The 18,051-nt window shown below is 49.8% G+C and overlaps 1 protein-coding gene across 3 annotated transcripts in view; it reads left to right on the top strand.

Moving 5' to 3' along the window:
- Window positions 1-2,859: 2,859 nt before the first annotated feature.
- Window positions 2,860-18,051, top strand: part of LOC135270153 (cyclin-Y-like protein 2) — a 41,189-nt gene continuing 25,997 nt past the window's right edge. Inside the window, exons 1-3 of one of the 3 annotated variants that reach the window (XM_064365472.1) lie at window positions 2,860-2,956; window positions 9,803-9,960; window positions 11,842-11,992. In XM_064365472.1, coding sequence (XP_064221542.1) covers window positions 2,929-2,956; window positions 9,803-9,960; window positions 11,842-11,992 — 337 coding nt within the window. In that variant the 5' untranslated portion in view covers window positions 2,860-2,928. The remainder of the gene's footprint in view (window positions 2,957-9,802; window positions 9,961-11,841; window positions 11,993-18,051) is intronic. The other 2 variants (XM_064365471.1, XM_064365479.1) reach the window with 2 other exon arrangements.

The raw sequence follows: 18,051 nt of genomic DNA, 5'->3' as shown, positions 1-18,051 counted from the left end.
TTTCCACTTGCACTTTGCTCCCAAGGACTTCCTCACGCAGTTTGGTGCACATGGCCATGCTCCTGGCAGCTGTCCAGTCATCTGCCTGGCCAGGAAGGAGCTGCACACAGCAGGAAAATGTCCCCAGAGACACGAATCCCAGCGTGACAAAACAAGACATGGTCACCATCAGGCCTGAGCCCACTCTACAGATGGGGTAAGAGGCCAAGCAGCATGACCAGCGAGTCCTCAGCACAGAGAGCAGCATCCCCGCACTCCTGAATCCCGTGTGAGGCTGAGTCCAGCGAGATGTCCCAGGGTAGAGACGAGATCCGGGAAGAGGGCGGGTCAGGGGCAGAGCCAAGGAAGGACGGGGTTCAGGGTAAGGGCGGGGCGGGGCTCTGGTGGGTGGGACACAAGTAGGCAGGACACAGGTGGGCGGGCCTGGTGGGCGGGGGCATGTGTGGGCGGGACACAGGACTTCCCCGCCCTCCCTGCCATCGACTTGGAGCCCCACGCAGGGGAAAACGGGCCAGGAAGCAGAGGTCCAGGTTCTAACTCTGATCCTATCACAAAACACTGTGCCCAAGGCAGCCAGGCAGCTTCCGAAGACGTCTTATGTGCCCGGCCATTTGCTGGTGCTGAGGATACAGACATGAAAAGAAAAATAAAAGACTCAGCCCTACCTCCGAGAGCTCACAGTCCGGCTGACGGTTTCCTCTTCTCTCTCCGGCCTCGGTGCCCCCATCTGGGAGACTGACAGGTTGGACTGTTACGCCCCGTCTCCCCGTGCGGAGACGCCCCTGGATCACAGCACCCCGCCTCTGTGGCCCTGGACAGGGCCCAGGCCCTAAAATTGCTCAGGGTGAGGTTGAGTGGATCAACTACAGCAACTGTCACCTCACAGCCGGAGATAGGGAAACTGAGTCCCAGAGAGTCAAGAGAGTGCGTAGCTGAGACCTGGGTAATACTGGAAGCTGCACTTCTTTCCACCAAGAGCTCTTCGCCTTCTTATTTTTATTTTATTTTGAGACGGAGTCTCGCTGTGTCACCCAGGCTGGAGTGCAGTGGTGCAATCTCAGCTCACTGCAACCTCCACCTCCCAGGTTTAAGCGATTCTCGTGCCTCAGCTTCCCAACTGGCTGGGATTACAGGCATGCACCACCTTCACACCGGGTGTGGTGACACCCGGCTAGTTTTTGTATTTTTAGCAGAGATGAGGTTTCGTTGGCCAGGCTGGTCTCGAGCTCTTGACCTCAAGTAATCCACCCGCCTTGGCCTCCCAAAGTGTTGGGATTACTGACATGAGCCACCACACCCAGCCCAAGAGCTCTTTGCCTTCTGAGAGCAGCGTCCCGTGGAGGCAGAAACAGACATCTGCGCTCTCCAAGCCCGACTTCTCACCGGCTTCCCCCAACAATCACACTTCAGGCTCCACAGGCTTTTCCTTCCTTTCCTTCTTGTCCTGTCCCCTCCCTTCCCACAGCGCCGGGACAGCAGCCTTTACCTGGGCTGCCCAAGCCCCTGGTTGCTCCCCAGAAACAGTGGTCTGGCTGCACGTTGGCATCCACAGCACATGATAAGGGCTATTGGATTTGGGTGACCCTGGAGGGTGAGGAAAGGGAAGGTGTCCAGGTGAGGACCAGGCATCTGGAGAGAGGAAGGGAGAGGGCCGGCAGGAGGAGGTGCTGCCTGAGGGGCAGGACAGGGGCCTGAAAAAGCACAGATGCCTGCAAACAGCCAGTGCTGCTGCTCTCCAGGACATCATCCTGTGCAGTGCCTGAGGCGTGCCCTGAAGTTCTGGAAGGTGGAAGGTGAGCTCCCTGTAAAGAGGGTCTTCCTGCAGTGGGATGCAGCCCTCACCCAGAGCCAGAAGGCAGCACAGCACCCCTCGCAGACCACTGCCTGCACATTTCACCCTGGAGCGCCAGGATCCCTCTGCTTGAGGCTGCTGGGGTCCTGGCTGTCACCTGCCCCCAGGAGCCGGGATCCTGGGAGTCACGGTCGTGTCACCCCATGAGGAAACTGAGGCACGAAGGGGCTCCAAACCACCCCTCCACCTACGGAGGAGGCAGGACGCCAGTGTGTGACGGAATAGGCCTCGGAGGGGACCAACCATCCCCCGGAGGTATTCTCTCCGCAGGGGCGCTCCTCGGAGGGCAAGCGCGTCCCCGGGCACTCACTCCCTTCCCAAGCGGAGTCAGCGCGGGCGGCGCCCCGGCCCGGCCGGAAGGAGTCAGCGGAGGCGGGGCCCCGGCCGGAAGGAGTCAGCGGAGGCGGGGCCCCGGCCCGGCCGGAGGGAGTCAGCGGACGCGGCGGCCCGGCCCGGCGCGGCCGGAAGGAGACAACGGAGGCGGCGGTCTGGCTCGGCCGGGCCCGGCCCGGCCGGAAGGAGACAACGGAGGCGGCGGTAAGGCCCGGCCGGAAGGAGTCACCGGAGGCCGCGGTCCGTCCCGGCCCTGCCGGAGGGAGTCAGCGGACGCGGCGCCCCGGCCCGGCCCGTCCCGGCCGGAGGGAGTCAGCGGACGCGGCGCCCCGGCCCGGCCCGTCCCGGCCGGAGGGAGTCAGCGGACGCGGCGCCCCGGCCCTGACCGGCCGGAGGGAGTCAGCAGAGGCGGCAGCGGCCCGGCCCGGCCCGGCCCGGCGCGGCCGGAAGGAGGCAACGGAGGCGGCGGCCCGGCCCGGCCCAGCCGGAAGGAGTCACCGAAGGCGGCAGCATGGGCCGGCCCGGCCGGAAGGAGACAACGAAGGCGGCGGTAAGGCCCGGCCGGAAGGAGTCAACGGAGGCGGCGGTCCGGCCCGGCCGGAAGGAGTCAACGGAGGCGGCGGTCTGGCCCGGCCGGAAGAAGTCAATGGAGGCGGCGGCCCGGCCCGGCCGGAGGGAGTCAGCAGAGGCCGCGGCGTGGTCAGAGCGAGTTTCTTTGGAGAAGCCGTGGTGGCTTCCACGTGATGGTGGAGGACTACGCGTATCTCTGGGGTAAGTAGCGGGGACTTGTACCCCACCGGGAATCCTCCAGACCTCCCTGCTCCTTCTCTGCGGCTCCGTGCTTTCCAGTCCTGACTTCTTTGTGGGCCTTTGGGCCCCAGTCGTCCGTGTGGGGGCGGTTGTAGGGTGCTGGCTGTGACGGCGTCCACAGCCCTGCTGGGGAGGCTGTGTCCATGTCTGACCTGCATCCAGCGTCCAGGAGTGCACAGGTCCTGAGCCATGGTGAAGTCTGGGACCTGGGTCCCTCCGAGCCCCACGGCCCTCTGAGCTGGAGTATCCTAATTTTCGTTTCTACCTACAGCGTATGAGTTCCCTTTTTCTAAAACCACACCTGCATTCCTCCTCTTTTTTTTTTTTTTTTAAAGAGACTGAGTTTGGCTCTGTCACCCAGGCTGGAGTGCAGTGCCGCAATCTCAGCTCACTGAAAGCTTCACCTCCCGGGTTCAGGCAGTTCTGTCTCAGCCTCCTGAGTAGCTGGGACTACAGACACCCACCACGATGACGCCTGGCTAATATTTGTATTTTTTTTTTTTTTTTTATTGCATTTTAGGTTTTGGGGTACATGTGAAAAACATGCAAAGTTGTTGCATAGGTGCATTCATGGCAGTGTGATTTGCTGCCTCCCTCCCCCTCACCCATATCTGGCATTTCTCCCCATGCTATCCCTCCCCAACTCCCCCCCGCGCTGTCCCCCCCACTCCCTCGCAACAGACCCCCGTGTATAGTGCTCCCCTCCCTGTGTCCATGTGTTCTCCTTGTTCAACACCCTCCTATGAGTGAGAACATGTGGTGTTTGGTTTTGTGTTCTTGTGTCAGTTTGCTGAGAATGATGGTTTCCAGGTTCATCCATGTCCCTACAAAGGACGCGAACTCCTCATTTTTAATGGCTGCATAATATTCCATGGTGTATATGTGCCACATTTTTCCTGTCCAGTCTATCATCGATGGGCATTTGGGTTGGTTCCAGGTCTTTGCTATTGTAAACTGTGCTGCAATGAACATTCGTGTGCATGTGTCCTTATAGTAGAACGATTTATAATCCTTTGGATATATGCCCAGTAATGGGATTGCTGGGTCAAATGGAATTTCTATTTCTAGGTCCTTGAGGAATCGCCACACTGTTTTCCACAGTGGTTGAACTAATTTACACTCCCACCAACAGTGTAAAAGTGTTCCTATTTCTCCACATCCTCTCCAGCATCTATTTTCTCCAGATTTTTTAATGATCGCCATTCTAACTGGCGTGAGATGGTATCTCAATGTAGTTTTGATTTGCATTTCTCTAATGACCAGTGATGATGAGCATTTTTTCCTATGTTTGTTGGCCTCTTGTATGTCTTCTTTTGTAAAGTATCTGTTCATATCCTTCGCCCATTTTTGAATGGGCTTGTTTGTTTTTTTCTTGTAAATCTTTTTTAGCTCGTTGTAAATTCTGGATATCAGCCCTTTGTCAGATGGGTAGGCTGCAAAAATTTTTTCCCATTCTGTTGGTTGCCGATTCACTCTATTGACTGTTTCTTTTGCCGTGCAGAAGCTGTGGAGTTTGATTAGGTCCCATTTGTCTATTTTGGCTTTTGTTGCCAATGCTTTTGGTGTTTTGGTCATAAAGTCCTTGGCTACGCCTATGTCCTGAATGGTTTTGCCTAGGTTTCCTTCTAGTGTTTTTATGGTGTTAGGCCTTATGTTTAAGTCTTTAATCCATCTGGAGTCAATTTTAGTGTAAGGTGTCAGGAAGGGGTCGAGTTTCTGCTTTCTGCATATGGTCAGCCAGTTTTGCCAACACCACTTATTGAACAGGGAATCCTTTCCCCATTGCTTGTTTTTATCAGGTTTGTCAAAGATCGGGTGGTTGTAGATATGTTGTGTCGCCTCCGACGCCTCTGTTCTGTTCCATTGGTCTATATCTCTGTTTTGGTACCAGTACCATGCTGTTTTGATTACCGTAGCCTTGTAGTAGAGTTTGAAGTCCGGTAGTGTGATGCCTCCTGCTTTGTTCTTTTTGCTTAGAATTGACTTGGCTATGTGGGCTCTCTTTTGGTTCCATATGAAGTTTAAGGTGGTTTTTTCCAGTTCTGTGAAGAAGGTCATTGGTAGCTTGATGGGGATAGCGTTGAATCTGTAAATTACTTTGGGCAGTATGGCCATTTTCACGATATTGATTCTTCCTAACCATGAACATGGAATGTTTCTCCATCTGTTTGTGTCCTCTCTTATTTCGTTGAGCAGTGGTTTGTAGTTCTCCTTGAAGAGGTCCTTTACGTTCCTTGTTAGTTGTATTCCTAGGTATTTTATTCTCTTTGTAGCCATTGTGAATGGCAGTTCGTTCTTGATTTGGCTCTCTTTAAGTCTATTATTGGTGTATAGGAATGCTTGTGATTTTTGCACATTGATTTTGTATCCTGAGACTTTGCTGAAGTTGTTTATCAGTTTCAGGAGATTTTGGGCTGAGGTGATAGGGTCTTCTAGATATACAATCATGTCGTCTGCAAATAGAGACAATTTGACTTCCTCCTTTCCTAATTGAATACCCTTTATTTCTTTTTCTTGTCTGATTGCTCTGGCTAGAACTTCCAGTACTATATTGAACAGGAGTGGTGAGAGAGGGCATCCTTGTCTAGTGCCCGATTTCAAAGGGAATACTTCCAGTTTTTGCCCATTCAGTATGATATTGGCTGTCGGTTTGTCATAAATAGCTTTTATTATTTTGAGATACGTTCCGTCGATACCTAGCTTATTGAGAGTTTTTAGCATAAAGGGCTGTTGAATTTTGTCGAAGGCCTTCTCTGCATCAATTGAGATAATCATGTGGTTTTTGTCTTTGGTTCTGTTTATGTGGTGAATTACATTTATAGACTTGCGTATATTGAACCAGCCTTGCATCCCCAGGATGAATCCTGCTTGATCATGGTGGATAAGCTTTTTGATGTGCTGCTGCAATCGGCTTGCCAGTATTTTATTGAAGATTTTTGCATCTATGTTCATCATGGATATTGGCCTGTAATTTTCTTTTCTTGTTGAGTCTCTGCCGGGTTTTGGTATTAGGATGATGTTGGTCTCATAAAATGATTTGGGAAGGATTCCTTCTTTTTGGATTATTTGAAATAGTTTCAGTAGGAATGGTACCAGTTCCTCTTTGTATGTCTGGTAGAATTCAGCTGTGAACCCATCTGGACCTGGGCTTTTTTTGGGTGGTAGGCTCTTAATTGCTGCCTCGACTTCAGACCTTGTTATTGGTCTATTCAGGGTTTCGACTTCTTCCTGGTTTAGGCTTGGGAGGAGGCAACTGTCCAGGAATTTATCCATTTCTTCCAGGTTTTCTAGTTTATGTGCATAGAGTTGTTTGTAATACTCTCTGATGATGGTTTGAATTTCTCTGGCATCTGTGATGATATCCCCTTTATCATTTTTTACTGCATCTATTTGGTTATTCTCTCTTTTCTTTTTTATTAGTCTGGCTAGTGGTCTATTTTGTTGATCTTTTCAAAAAACCAGCTCCTGGATTTATTGATTTTTTGTAGGGTTTTTCGTGTCTCTATCTCCTTCAATTCTGCTTTGATCTTAGTTATTTCTTGTCTTCTGCTAGGTTTTGAGTTTTTTTGATCTTGCTCCTCTAGCTCTTTCAATTTTGACGATAGAGTGTCAATTTTAGATCTCTCCTTTCTTCTCATGTGGGCACCTATTGCTATATATTTTCCTCTAGAGACTGCTTTAAATGTGTCCCAGAGATTCTGGTATGTGGTGTCTTCGTTCTCGTTGGTTTCGAAGAACATCTTTATTTCTGCCTTCATTTCAGTGTTTATCCAGTCAACATTCAGGAGAAAGTTGTTCAATTTCCATGAGGCTGTGCGGTTCTGGGTTGGCTTCTGAATTCTGAGTTCTAATTTGATTGCACTGTGGTCTGAGAGACTGTTTGTTATGGTTTCCGTTCTTTTGCATTTGCTGAGGAGTGATTTACTTCCAATTATGTGGTCAATTTTAGAGTAGGTGTGATGTGGTGCTGAGAAGAATGTATATTCTGTGGATTTGGGGTAGAGAGTTCTGCAAATGTCTATTAGGTTTGCTTGTTCCAGGTCTGAGTTCAAGTCCTGGATATCCTTGTTAATTTTCTGTCTCGTTGATCTGTCTAATATTGACAATGGGGTGTTGAAGTCTCCCACTATTATTGTGTGGGAGTCTAGGTCTCTTTGTAAGTCTTTAAGAACTTGCCTTATGTATCTAGGTGCTCCTGTATTAGGTGCATATATATTTAGGATCGTTAGCTCTTCTTGTTGCATTGATCCTTTTACCATTATGTAATGTCCTTCTTTGTCTTTTTTGATCTTTGTTGCTTTAAAGTCTATTTTATCAGAGATGAGAATTGCAAGTCCTGCTTTTTTTTGTTCTCCATTTGCTTGGTAAATCTTCCTCCATCCCTTTATTTTGAGCCTTTGTGTATCCTTGCTTGTGAGGTGGGTTTCCTGGATACAGCACACTGATGGGTTTTGGCTTTTTATCCAATTTGCCAATCTGTGTCTTTTGATTGGGGCATTTAGTCCGTTTACATTTAGGGTTAATATTGTTATGTGTGAATTTGATCCTGTCATTTTGATGCTAGCTGGCTGTTTTTCCCATTGGTTGATGCAGATTCTTCATTGTGATGATGCTCTTTACCATTTCGTGCATTTTTGGAGTGGCTGGTACTGGTTGTTTTTTTCTATGTGTAGTGCCTCCTTCAGGAGCTCTTGTAAAGCTGGTCTGGTGGTGATGAAATCTCTGAGTGCTTGCTTGTTCTCAAAGGATTTTATTTTTCCTTCACTTAATGAAGCTTAGTTTGGCTGGATATGAAATTCTGGGTTGAAAGTTCTTTTCTTTAAGGATGTTGAATATCGGCCCCCACTCCCTTCTGGCCTGTAGGGTTTCTGCTGAGAGATCTGCTGTAAGTCTGATGGGCTTGCCTTTGTGGGTAACCCGACCTTTCTCTCTGGCTGCCCTTAGTATTTTCTCCTTCATTTCAACCCTGGCGAATCTGACGATTATGTGCCTTGGGGTTGCTCTTCTAGAGGAATATCTTTGTGGTGTTCTCTGTATTTCCTGGACTTGAATATTGGCCTGCCTTGCTAGGTTGGGGAAGTTTTCCTGGATAAGATCCTGAAGAGTATTTTCCAGCTTGGATGCATTCTCTTCGTCACATTCAGGTACACCTATCAAACGTAGATTAGGTCTTTTCACATTGTCCCATATTTCTTGTTGACTCTGTTCATTCCTTTTTACCCTGTTTTCTCTAATCTTGCCTTCTCGTTTTATTTCATTGAGTTGATCTTCGACCTCTGATATCCTTTCTTCTGCTTGGTCAATTCGACTGTTGAAACTTGTGCATGCTTCGCGAAGTTCTCGTGTTGTGTTTTTCAGCTCCATCAATTCACTCATATTCCTCTCTAAGTTGTCCATTCTCGTTAACATTTCGTCAAGTCTTTTTTCAAGGTTCTTAGTTTCTTTGCATTGGGTTAGAACATGTTCTTTTAACTCACGGAAGTTTCTTATTATCCACTTCCTGAAAGCTGATTCTGTCATTTCATCATGCTCATTCTCCATCCAGTCTTGTTCCCTTACTGGTGAGGAGTTGTGCTCCCTTGTAGGAGGAGAGGTGTTCTGGTTTTGGGTGTTTTCATCCTTTTTGCGTTGGTTTCTTCCCATCTTTGTGGATTTATCCACCTATCGACTTTGTAGTTGCTGTCTTTCTGATTTTGGTAATTTTAAGTCTGTAGTAGCTGAACTCATAAACCCCCTTTTCTTCCCCCTAGGTGGTCTGTCCCAGGGAATTAGGGCGTTATGATTTTCCGCTGTTGCAATGGTTTTCCCTGCCCACAAGGTGGCAGCCTAGTCACACTCAGCCTGCAGAGGCTTCGTTGAGCTGCTGTGGGCAAATTGTCCTGGGAACTGCAGGGTGTTTCCCGGTGGGTGACGCCCCTCCTCCACAGAGCTGGACCGTCCCGTGTTCAGCCGTGTTTCCGGAGGCGTCCTCTTTGCCCAGGAAACTCTTGGGTTGAGTCTCTGCCTCAGCTCCCCTTGCTGGCCCAGAGGGGATCCGGTCTCGCTCACTCTGCACAAGGGGCCGCTGCTCCCTGCCTCGGGTGCAGGCAGAGCAGCCGCGCCAGTCCAACCAGCGGCGCTGGCAACCTGTGGAGCTTCTCCACCTGTGAATTTCCTGGTCTGTGGGCAGTAAAAATCCGCTGCCCTGTGAGCCGCTGCATCAGCCAAAGCAGCGGCTCTGAGATTCGTGGCGTGCCCTTGCCCGGGAGTGTCCTGGCTTGAATCCCTGCTTCAGCTCCCCTTGCTGGCTCAGAGGTGATTCAGTCTCTCTCGCTCTGTACGTGGATCCGCCGCCCCCCACCTCAGGGCGTAGGCCGAGCGGCACGCCGCTCCGCTCAAACCAGCGGCGCTGGTGACCCATGCGGCTCCTCCTCCTGTTAATCCCCTGGTCTGTGGTCAGTAAAAATCTGTCTGGAAATGCGGCGTCCACTCACCCTCTGCGCCTTCTTTCGGAGCTGCGATCCCGACTTCAATATTTGTATTTTTAGTAGAGATGGGGTTTCACCATATTGGTCAGGCTGGTTTCAAACTCCTGATCTCAGATAATCTGCCCAACTAGACCTCCCAAAGTGCTGGGATTACAGGCGTGAGCCACCTTGCCTGGCAAATTGCATTTTCCTAATGAATAGCTCATTTTGAGGACGTAATCTCTTATCTGTTTTTGGATTTCGTGTCTGCAGAATTGTCTGGTCAGGTTCTAGATTGGATTTTTTTGCTACTTTGTAGTGTTTTTCTGTGTGTGTGTACACGTTGGTCTCACCATTTCAGATTCTTCTGAGTTCGTGGGCCTACCTGCTCCGGGCTGGCTTAGAGTTGAAGGTGGAGTAGCTGCCCATGCTGGAGGCTGGAGCCTGGAGTGTGCAGTATCCCCTCGCCTCGCTGTTGCAGTTGGTGGCGGTGACAGAGACTGCAGCGCAGCTGGAAAGGTAAAAAGATGGTGGGATAGGTTCGCCATCCTGGCCCGCACAGCCTGAGGCATGGGGGACGGCTTGCGGGTGCCCTGCCATGGGCAGTGGGTACTATCCAGGGTGTCACTGCTGGTGTTGCGGGGGCTGGTTGGGGGGTTATTTGAGACGCCACTGCCCGCATAGGGGAGAGGGTTGGGGGCCCTTTCCTGGGATGTGCTGCCCATTGCTGGGGGCTGGGATGGGGCCTGTCCCAAGCGGTACCGTCAGCAGCAATGGGGTATCTTGTGGGCACCGTCCAGGGATGTACTGCCCTAGGTGGGGGGTGAGTTGGAGGAGCTGTCAGGTCTGGGATGGGTTGGTGGCACTGTGGGGTGCAACACTGCCAGCGGTGAGGGATGGGTTGGGGGTGTTATCAGGTGTTACGTTGCCCCCAGTGGGTGGGGGGTGTGGTATCCGGGACATCATTGCCTGTGTCTGGGAGCTGTTTGGGGGCACTATCCAAGGCTGCATTGCCCACATGGGGAGCAGGTTGGGGGTACTATCTGGGGCTGCAGTGCTGGCGGTGGAGGATGGGTTAGGGTTCTGGTGGGGTGGAGGGGTGGTGTTAAAGGCGCCACGGGGACTACACTGAGACAGAGGTTGGGGGGCTTGTCGGGAGAGCTACACAGGGTTGGACTGCCTGTGGAGGGGGGTAGAGGGTTGGTGGGGGAACTGTGGGGGCCGGATACACAGCCTGAGTGGTGGAGAGGCGGCGGGTGGGTCAGGTGCTCCCAGGGATCTGCACTGCCTGGCAAAGAGTGGGTGAGTGTGCTATTTCAGGCTGCGTGCGTGGGTTGTGACAGGGGCAGGTTGGGTGCACTATCGGGCTACCTGAGCTGTCCATGGTGGTACTTCCCAAGGTGGAGAGGGAGTTTGGAGTGCTCTCTGTGGCTGCACTGCCCAAGGCGGGGGGTTGGTTGGGGGCTCTATCCAGGGCTGCACTGTTCCCGACGGGGAGTGAGTTAGGGCACCCGCTATTGAGGGTTGCAGTGCCCGCAGTGGGGGGTGGTTTGGGTTCCATATGGGGCATCACTGCCTGCGGTGGGGGTCTGCTTGGGGACCCTATCTGTGGCTACACTGCCCACCCCAGGGAGCCCGTTGGGGCGCTATCCCGGGCTGTGCTGCCCATGGCAGGGGGTTGGTTTGCGGGTGCCATCGAGTGCTGCAGTGTCTAAGGCAGGGGCAGGTTAGGGGCTGCCATCGTGTGCTACACTGCTGGTGGTGGGGGATGGGGTGTTGACACTATCCTGGGGCTACACTGCCGGTGGCAGCGGATCAGGGGCTCTGTCGGAAGCTGCCCTACCGGTGGCAGGCGATGGAGGTTTCAGTGACAGCGGTGGTCTCTGAGAGAGGAGTGGTCCTGCTCTCCCCGGACTCTAAACTCTAAAGGACCATCTCCTCCTGCGTGGCGGGCACATGTTTCTGTGAAAATCCTGATCACAGCAGGGCACCCAGACCCATCATGGTTCCCAGGCCTGAGCCCTCACATTCTGTGCTGCAGAGCCTGCCAGGGATGCCCAGGCATGCAGTAGCAGACACCACGGGGTGACAGGGGCCTGTGGGTGGAGGTCTCAGGAGTGGGAACCAGCACATTGGTGGGGAGAGCTGGCTGGGTCTGAGTTTCTGCTGCTCCTGCTTCCCGAGCACAGCCTGGATGGTCCCAGTGGTTCCTGTGGAGCAGGAAGCCCAGGCCCCATCGTGTCTCCAGTCTCCACTCCCTAGCCAGTTTGGACCAAAAAGAGATGCTGTGGACTGTGGAGGGTGGGTGTGAGTGCCTTCGCTGAAACTGGCCCGTGCCACCCGGTGGCCAGCAGGACAAGGTGGGGGTCTAACACTACCACTCTCTGTGTCCCGTTCTAGGCTTTTCCGGCTTTGCCCGCCCAGCTGCTCCATGCCAGGAGAAGGCAGAGCCATCTGCTGCATGCTGGAGGCTGGAGCCTGGAGCCTGTGGCACCACGGCTCGCCTCGCTGCGGTGGGTGGCAGCGACGGAGACTGCAGAGCGCCGGAGAGGTAGGAGCGTGGCTGGCTGCCACCAGGGCAGGGACAGGGGTGCAGAGGTGGCCAGGTGGCAGCCTCTGAGGCAGCCTCAGTCCCTGGGTCTCCCCCTGCTGGTTACTGCAGGCAGAGCTGGGGCTGCCACTACTTCTGCCGCGTCGTGTGCAGGTGGCAGCTACGGTTGAGCCCGTGGCAGAGGGTGGCAGTGCCTGTTCCCGCCCTCCTCCTTTTCCTTTTTGACCCTGGTTCAGGGTGCTGGTCACAGGTGCTGGGTACCCTACAGCCACTGAGATGGGGCTGGATGCCAGTTCCAGTCCTCCTCCTGCTTCGAGGCCTGATTTAGGCACCGCAGCAGGATCTGGCCCTTGGGTCCGCATTGCTGCTGGAGGCGGGCAGGATCCTGGGTTGCCACCACACTGCTGAATGCCATCTATAAGTGGCAGGTGCAGCAGAATGCACGGGAGACTGCAGGGCTGGTCTCAGACAGCCTGGGGGTCGCCCAAGGCACCTCCCCCTACCCTATGACCTGTGCCTCCTTGGCCCAAGCCCACAGTGTGGGGTCGCGGGCTCTGGGCCCACTGCAGCATCCATGATGAGGCTGAGCGCCGGTTTCCATCACCTTGCAGCTGTGCCGCCGACAACCTAAATTAGGCGCCGTGGTGACATCTGGTCCCGGGTTTCCTGCTGCTGGTGGGGGAGGACAGGGCCAGGGGTTGCCACTGATAGTGACTTGCACCATTTCCAGGTGGGAGCTGTAGCTGAGGCCCTGGCAGATTCTGGCAGGGCTGCTCCCCGAGGGCGTTGAGGGTCGTGGAGCGTACCGCCGTCCCACCCTAGGGTCCACTTTTCCTTGGGCCTGGCCCAGAGCACAGGTTTGCAGGCGGTGGGCACTGTGCAGACACAGAGTTGTGACTGAGCGCCTCCTGCCCTCCTGCATCTGCGGGCTGACTGTGGCAGCATCTGTTCCCGGGTTCCGTGCTACTGGGGCCAGTGTCCAGGGATGCCACCGCTGCTGCCCCATGGCATGTGTAGGCTGCCGCGGCAGCTGATCCCAGAGCGGAGGCTGTCAGAGCTGGTCCCAGATAGCCTGAAGGTCGCCTAGTGCACCAGCAGAGAGCGCCGTGGGCAGGCAGGGGCATTTTGTTGGCTTTGAAGAGGATGTGTTTTGCCAGCTTGGCTTCTTTACTGAGAAAGCATTGCCAGGGCCCTAGAAGTCTGCAGTCCCAAGGGCTAGGAAGCCACTTGGAGACGCTGTACCATCAGCACCCACTTGGATCTGAGGCAGGAGGCACCACAGAGAGGTGGCGAGCTCCCCGTCACCATTGGCGCTCAAGATATGACTGAGCTGTACTTCGATCAGAGGTTGCCAAGCAGCGTCCCTTGCACCAAATACAGCACCCCGACGTGCTCTGTTTGGCCAGCATAGTGTGTCATAACAAATCTGAGCCAATGTTGTTGTTGTATTTTGATTGATTTATTTTACTTTAGGTGCGTACTATATCTGGCATGTCTCTGCCCTGCCCCCCCAACTGTCCCCTGTGTGTGATGCTCCTCTCCCTGAGTCCACATGTTCTCGTTGTTCAACACGCACCTATGAGTGAGAACATACGGTGCTTGGCTTTCTGTTCTTGGGTCAGTTTGCTGAGAATGATGGTTTCCAGATTCATCCAAGTCCCTACAAAGGACACGAACTCATCGTTTTTTATGGCTGTGTAGTATTCCATGGTGTATATATGTACCACATTTTCTTTGTCCAGTCTATCATTGATGGGCATTTGGGTTGGTTCCAGGTCTTTGCTGTTATACACAGGGCTGCAGTGAACATACGTGTGCATGTGTCTTTATAGTAGAATGATTTATAGTTCTTTGCGTATATACCCAGTAGTGGGATTGCTGGGTCAAATGGAATTTCTATTTAGATCCCATTTGTCTATCCTGGCTTTTGCTGCCATTGCTTTTGGTGTTTTAGTCATGAAGTCCTTGCCTATGCCTATGTCCTGGATGGTTTTGCCTACGTTTTCTTCGAGTGTTTTTATGGTGTTAGGTTTTATGTTTAAATCTTTGATCCATCTGGAGTTAATTTTAGTGTAAGGTGACAGGTAGGGGTTCAGTTTCTGCTTTCTGCACATTGCTAGCCTGGTTTCCCAACACCGTTTATTAAACATGGAGTCCTTTCCCCATTGCTTGTTTTTGCTGGGTTTGTCTAAGATCAGATGGTTGTAGATGTGTGGTGTTTCTTCTGGGGTCTCTGTTCTGTTCCATTGGTCTACGTCTCTGTTTTGGTACCAGTACCATGCTGTTTTGATGGAAGAAATGGATAAATTCCTAGACACTTGTACTCTACCAAAACTAAACCAGGAGGAAGCTGAAACCCTGACTAGACCAATAACAAGGGCTGAAGTAGAGGCAGCAATCAATAGCCTACTAACTAAAAAAAGTCCAAGTCCAGGTGGGTTCACAGCCGAATTCTACTAGACGTACAAAGAGGAGCTGGTTCCATTCCTTCTGAAACTGTATCAAACGATACAAAAGGAGGGACTCCTCCCTAACTCATTTCATGAGACCAGCATCATCCTGATACCGAAACCAGGTGGAGGCTCAACTAAAAAAGAAAACTTGAGGCCGATATCCGTGATGAACATCGACACAAAAATCTTCCATAAAATACTGGCAAACAGATTGCAACAGCACATCAAGAAGCTTATCCATCATGACCAAGTAGGCTTCATCCCAGGGATGCAAGGCGGGTTCAGCATACACAAATCCATAAACGTAATCCATCACATAAACGGAACCAAAGACAAAAACCACATGATTATCTCAATAGATGCAGAGAAGGCTTTTGATAAAATTCAACAAGACTTCATGCTAAAAACTCTCAATAAACTAGGTATTGATGGAATGTATCATACAATGATAAAAGCTATATATGACAAACCTACTGCCAATATCATACTGAACGGGCAAAAGCTGGAAGAATTCCCTTTGAAATCAGGCACTAGACAAGGATGCCCTCTCTCACCACTCCTATTCAACATAGTATTGGAAGTTCTAGCCAGAGCAATCAGGCAAGAAAAAGAAAGAAAGGGTATTCGATTAGGAAAGGAGGAAGTCAAACCGTCTCTATTTGCAGACGACATGATTGTATATCTAGAAGACCTCATCGTCTCAGCCCAAAATCTCCTGAAACTGATAAGCAACTTCAGCAAAGTCTCAGGATACAAAATCAATGTGCAAAAATCACAAACATTCCTATATACCAATAACAGACAAACAGAGAGCCAAATCAAGAGCGAACTCCCATTCACAATGGCTACAAAGAGAATAAAATACCTAGGAATACAACTAACAGAGGATGTAAAGGACCTCTTCAAGGAGAACTACAAACCACTGCTCAACGAAATAAGAGAGGACACAAACAGATGGGGAAACAGTCCATGCTCATGGTTAGCAAGAATCCATATTGTGAAAATGGCCACACTTCCCAAAGTAATCTATAGATTCAATGCTATCCCCATCAAGCTACCAATGACCTTCTTCACAGAACTGGAAAAAACCACTGTAAACTTCATATGGAATCACAAAAGACCCTGCACAGCCAAGACAATCCTAAGCAAAAAGAACAAAGCCAGAGGCATCACACTTCCACACTTTTTCTTTTTAAATATTGAAGCTCTCAAAATCACCTTTGGAGAAAATCACAGGCCACAGACTGTTTCTGTGATTCTGTGTTTATTTCTTCTGGGCACGTTGTTAACCTTGGCAAAATAAACTTTTACATTGATTGAAACCTGGCTTGAATACTCTTTTTATTTTTTATTTTTATTTTTTGGTTTTGTGGGATTTTATACTTTTGCTTTGCAGTCCATCAGATTGTAATAATTAGTGCTAAAGAGATGATTTAAGTACAGATACATATTGTTGTGTGCATTGATTATATTGATATTGCATATTGATACAGACATTGACATATGCATACTTTTTTTTTATGTAACTGTCTCAAATTGGGGTGAATTCAAAAAGAATAAATTCCTTCATTTTCTTTTTTTCTTTTTGAAGAAAGAAAGAAAAGAATGAAGAAGAGGAAGAAAAAGGAAGAGAAAAAGAGAGAATAGGAGTATTGCCTTCTTGCCCAGGCTAGAATGCGGTTTAGTAATGGGTATTGAAAACCTTTTTTATACCAATAATTATACTTAATGATGCAGACAGGAAGGAATAAGGGAAGAAAATGACAAACAAGCAGCCAACCAATATTTCATTTAAACCTATGAAATGCTATGCAATTACTGAGGAGTGATTTACTTCCAATTATGTAGTCACTTTTGGAATAGGTGTGAGGTGATAATGTGTGTTTTGTGTATTTGAAGTGGAGAGTTCTATAAATGTTTATTAAATTTACTTGTTCCGGGTCTGAGTTCAAGTCCTGGATGTCCTTGTTGATTTTCTGTCTCGTTGATCTATAGAATCGTTAGCTCTTCTTGTTACGTTGATCCTTTTGCCATTACGTAATGTCCTTCTTTGCCTCTTTTGATCTTTGTTGCTTTAAAGTCTACTTTATCAGAGGCGAGAATTGCATCTCCTGCTTTTTATTTATTTACTTTTACTCTCTGTTTGGTTGTGAATCTTCCTCCTTCTGTTTGTTTTGAGTCTTTGTGTATCGTTGCATGTGAGATGGGTCTGGATGCAGTATACCGATGGGTTTTGGCTTTTTATCCACTTTGAATATATATGAGTTTAATACTGCCATTTGATGCTAGCTGGCTGTTTTGCCCATTAGTTGGTGTAAATTTTTCATTGTGTTGATGCTCTTTGCTTTTCGATATATTTTTGGAAAGGCTGATATTGGTTGTTCCTTTATATGTATAGTGCTTCTTTCAGAAGCTCTTGTAAAGCAGGCCTGGTGGTGGTGAAGTCTCTAAGTACTTGTTTGTTCGCAAAAGATTTCATTTTTCCTTCGCTTTTAAAGCTTAGTTTGGCTGGATATGAAATTCTGGGTTGAAAGTTCTTTTCTTTAAGGATGTTAAATAGTGGTCCCCACTCTTTTCTAGCTTGTAGGGTTTCTGCTGAGAGATCTGCTGTAAGTCTGATAGGTTTCCCTTTATGGGTAACCTGACCTTTCTCTCTGGCTGCCCTTAGTATTTTCTCCTTCATTTCAACCCTAATAAATCTGGCAATTATGTGCCTTGGAGTTGGTCTTCTTGAAGAATATCTTTGTGGTGTTCTCTGTATTACCTGGAGTTGAATATTACCCTGCCTTGCTAGGTTGGGAAAGTTTTCCTGAATGATATCCTGAAGAGTATTTTCCAACTTGGATTCATTCTCTTCGTCACATTCAGGTACACCTATCAAACGTAAATTAGGTCTTTTCACATAGTCCCATATATCCTAGACTTTGCTCTTTCCTTTTTATCCTTTTTTCTCCAATCTTGTCTTCTCGTTTCATTTCATTAAGCTGTTCCCTGACATCTGATATCCTTTCTTCTGCTTGATCAATTCGACTGTTTAAACTTGTGCATACTTCATGAAGTTCTCTTGTTGTGTTTTTCAGCTCCATCAATTCACTTATCTTCCTCTCTAAATTGTCCATTCTTGTTAGCATTTCGTCAAACCTTTTTTCAAGGTTCTTACTTCCTTTACATTGGGTTAGAACACGTTCTTTTAATTCACAGAAGTTTCTCATCACCCGCCTTTTGAAACCTGCTTCTGTTATTGGAACACACTCGTTCTCCATTAAGCCTTGTTCCGTTGCTGATGAGGAACTGTGATCCCCTGTAGAGGGAGAGCATTCTGATTTTGAGTATTCTCTGCCTTTTTAGGCTGGTTTCTTCCCTTCCTTATATATTTATCCCTCTGTCGTCTTTGTAATTACCGACTTTCTAAGTAGGTCTCTGAGCAGACGTCCAACTTGTTGATTCCCAGTGCCGAAATCTGAGCAGTCCACCGCACCGGCCAAAACAGCAGTGTTAAGATTGATGGTGCTTTTCTGCCCGGGAATCTCCGGACTCTGCACCAGGAACTGCCGCGCTGAGGCACCAGCAAAACCACCGCGCCGGCCACAAGAGTCGCTCTGGCTA

The sequence above is a fragment of the Aotus nancymaae genome, unplaced genomic scaffold, assembly GCF_030222135.1.
Source record: "Aotus nancymaae isolate 86718 unplaced genomic scaffold, 86718_ANA_hifiasm-v0.15.2.pri h1tg000006l, whole genome shotgun sequence".
Taxonomy (NCBI): Eukaryota; Metazoa; Chordata; class Mammalia; order Primates; family Aotidae; genus Aotus; species Aotus nancymaae.
Note: the sequence above shows the minus strand (reverse complement) of the source record. Positions and strands in the feature narration are given on the sequence as shown.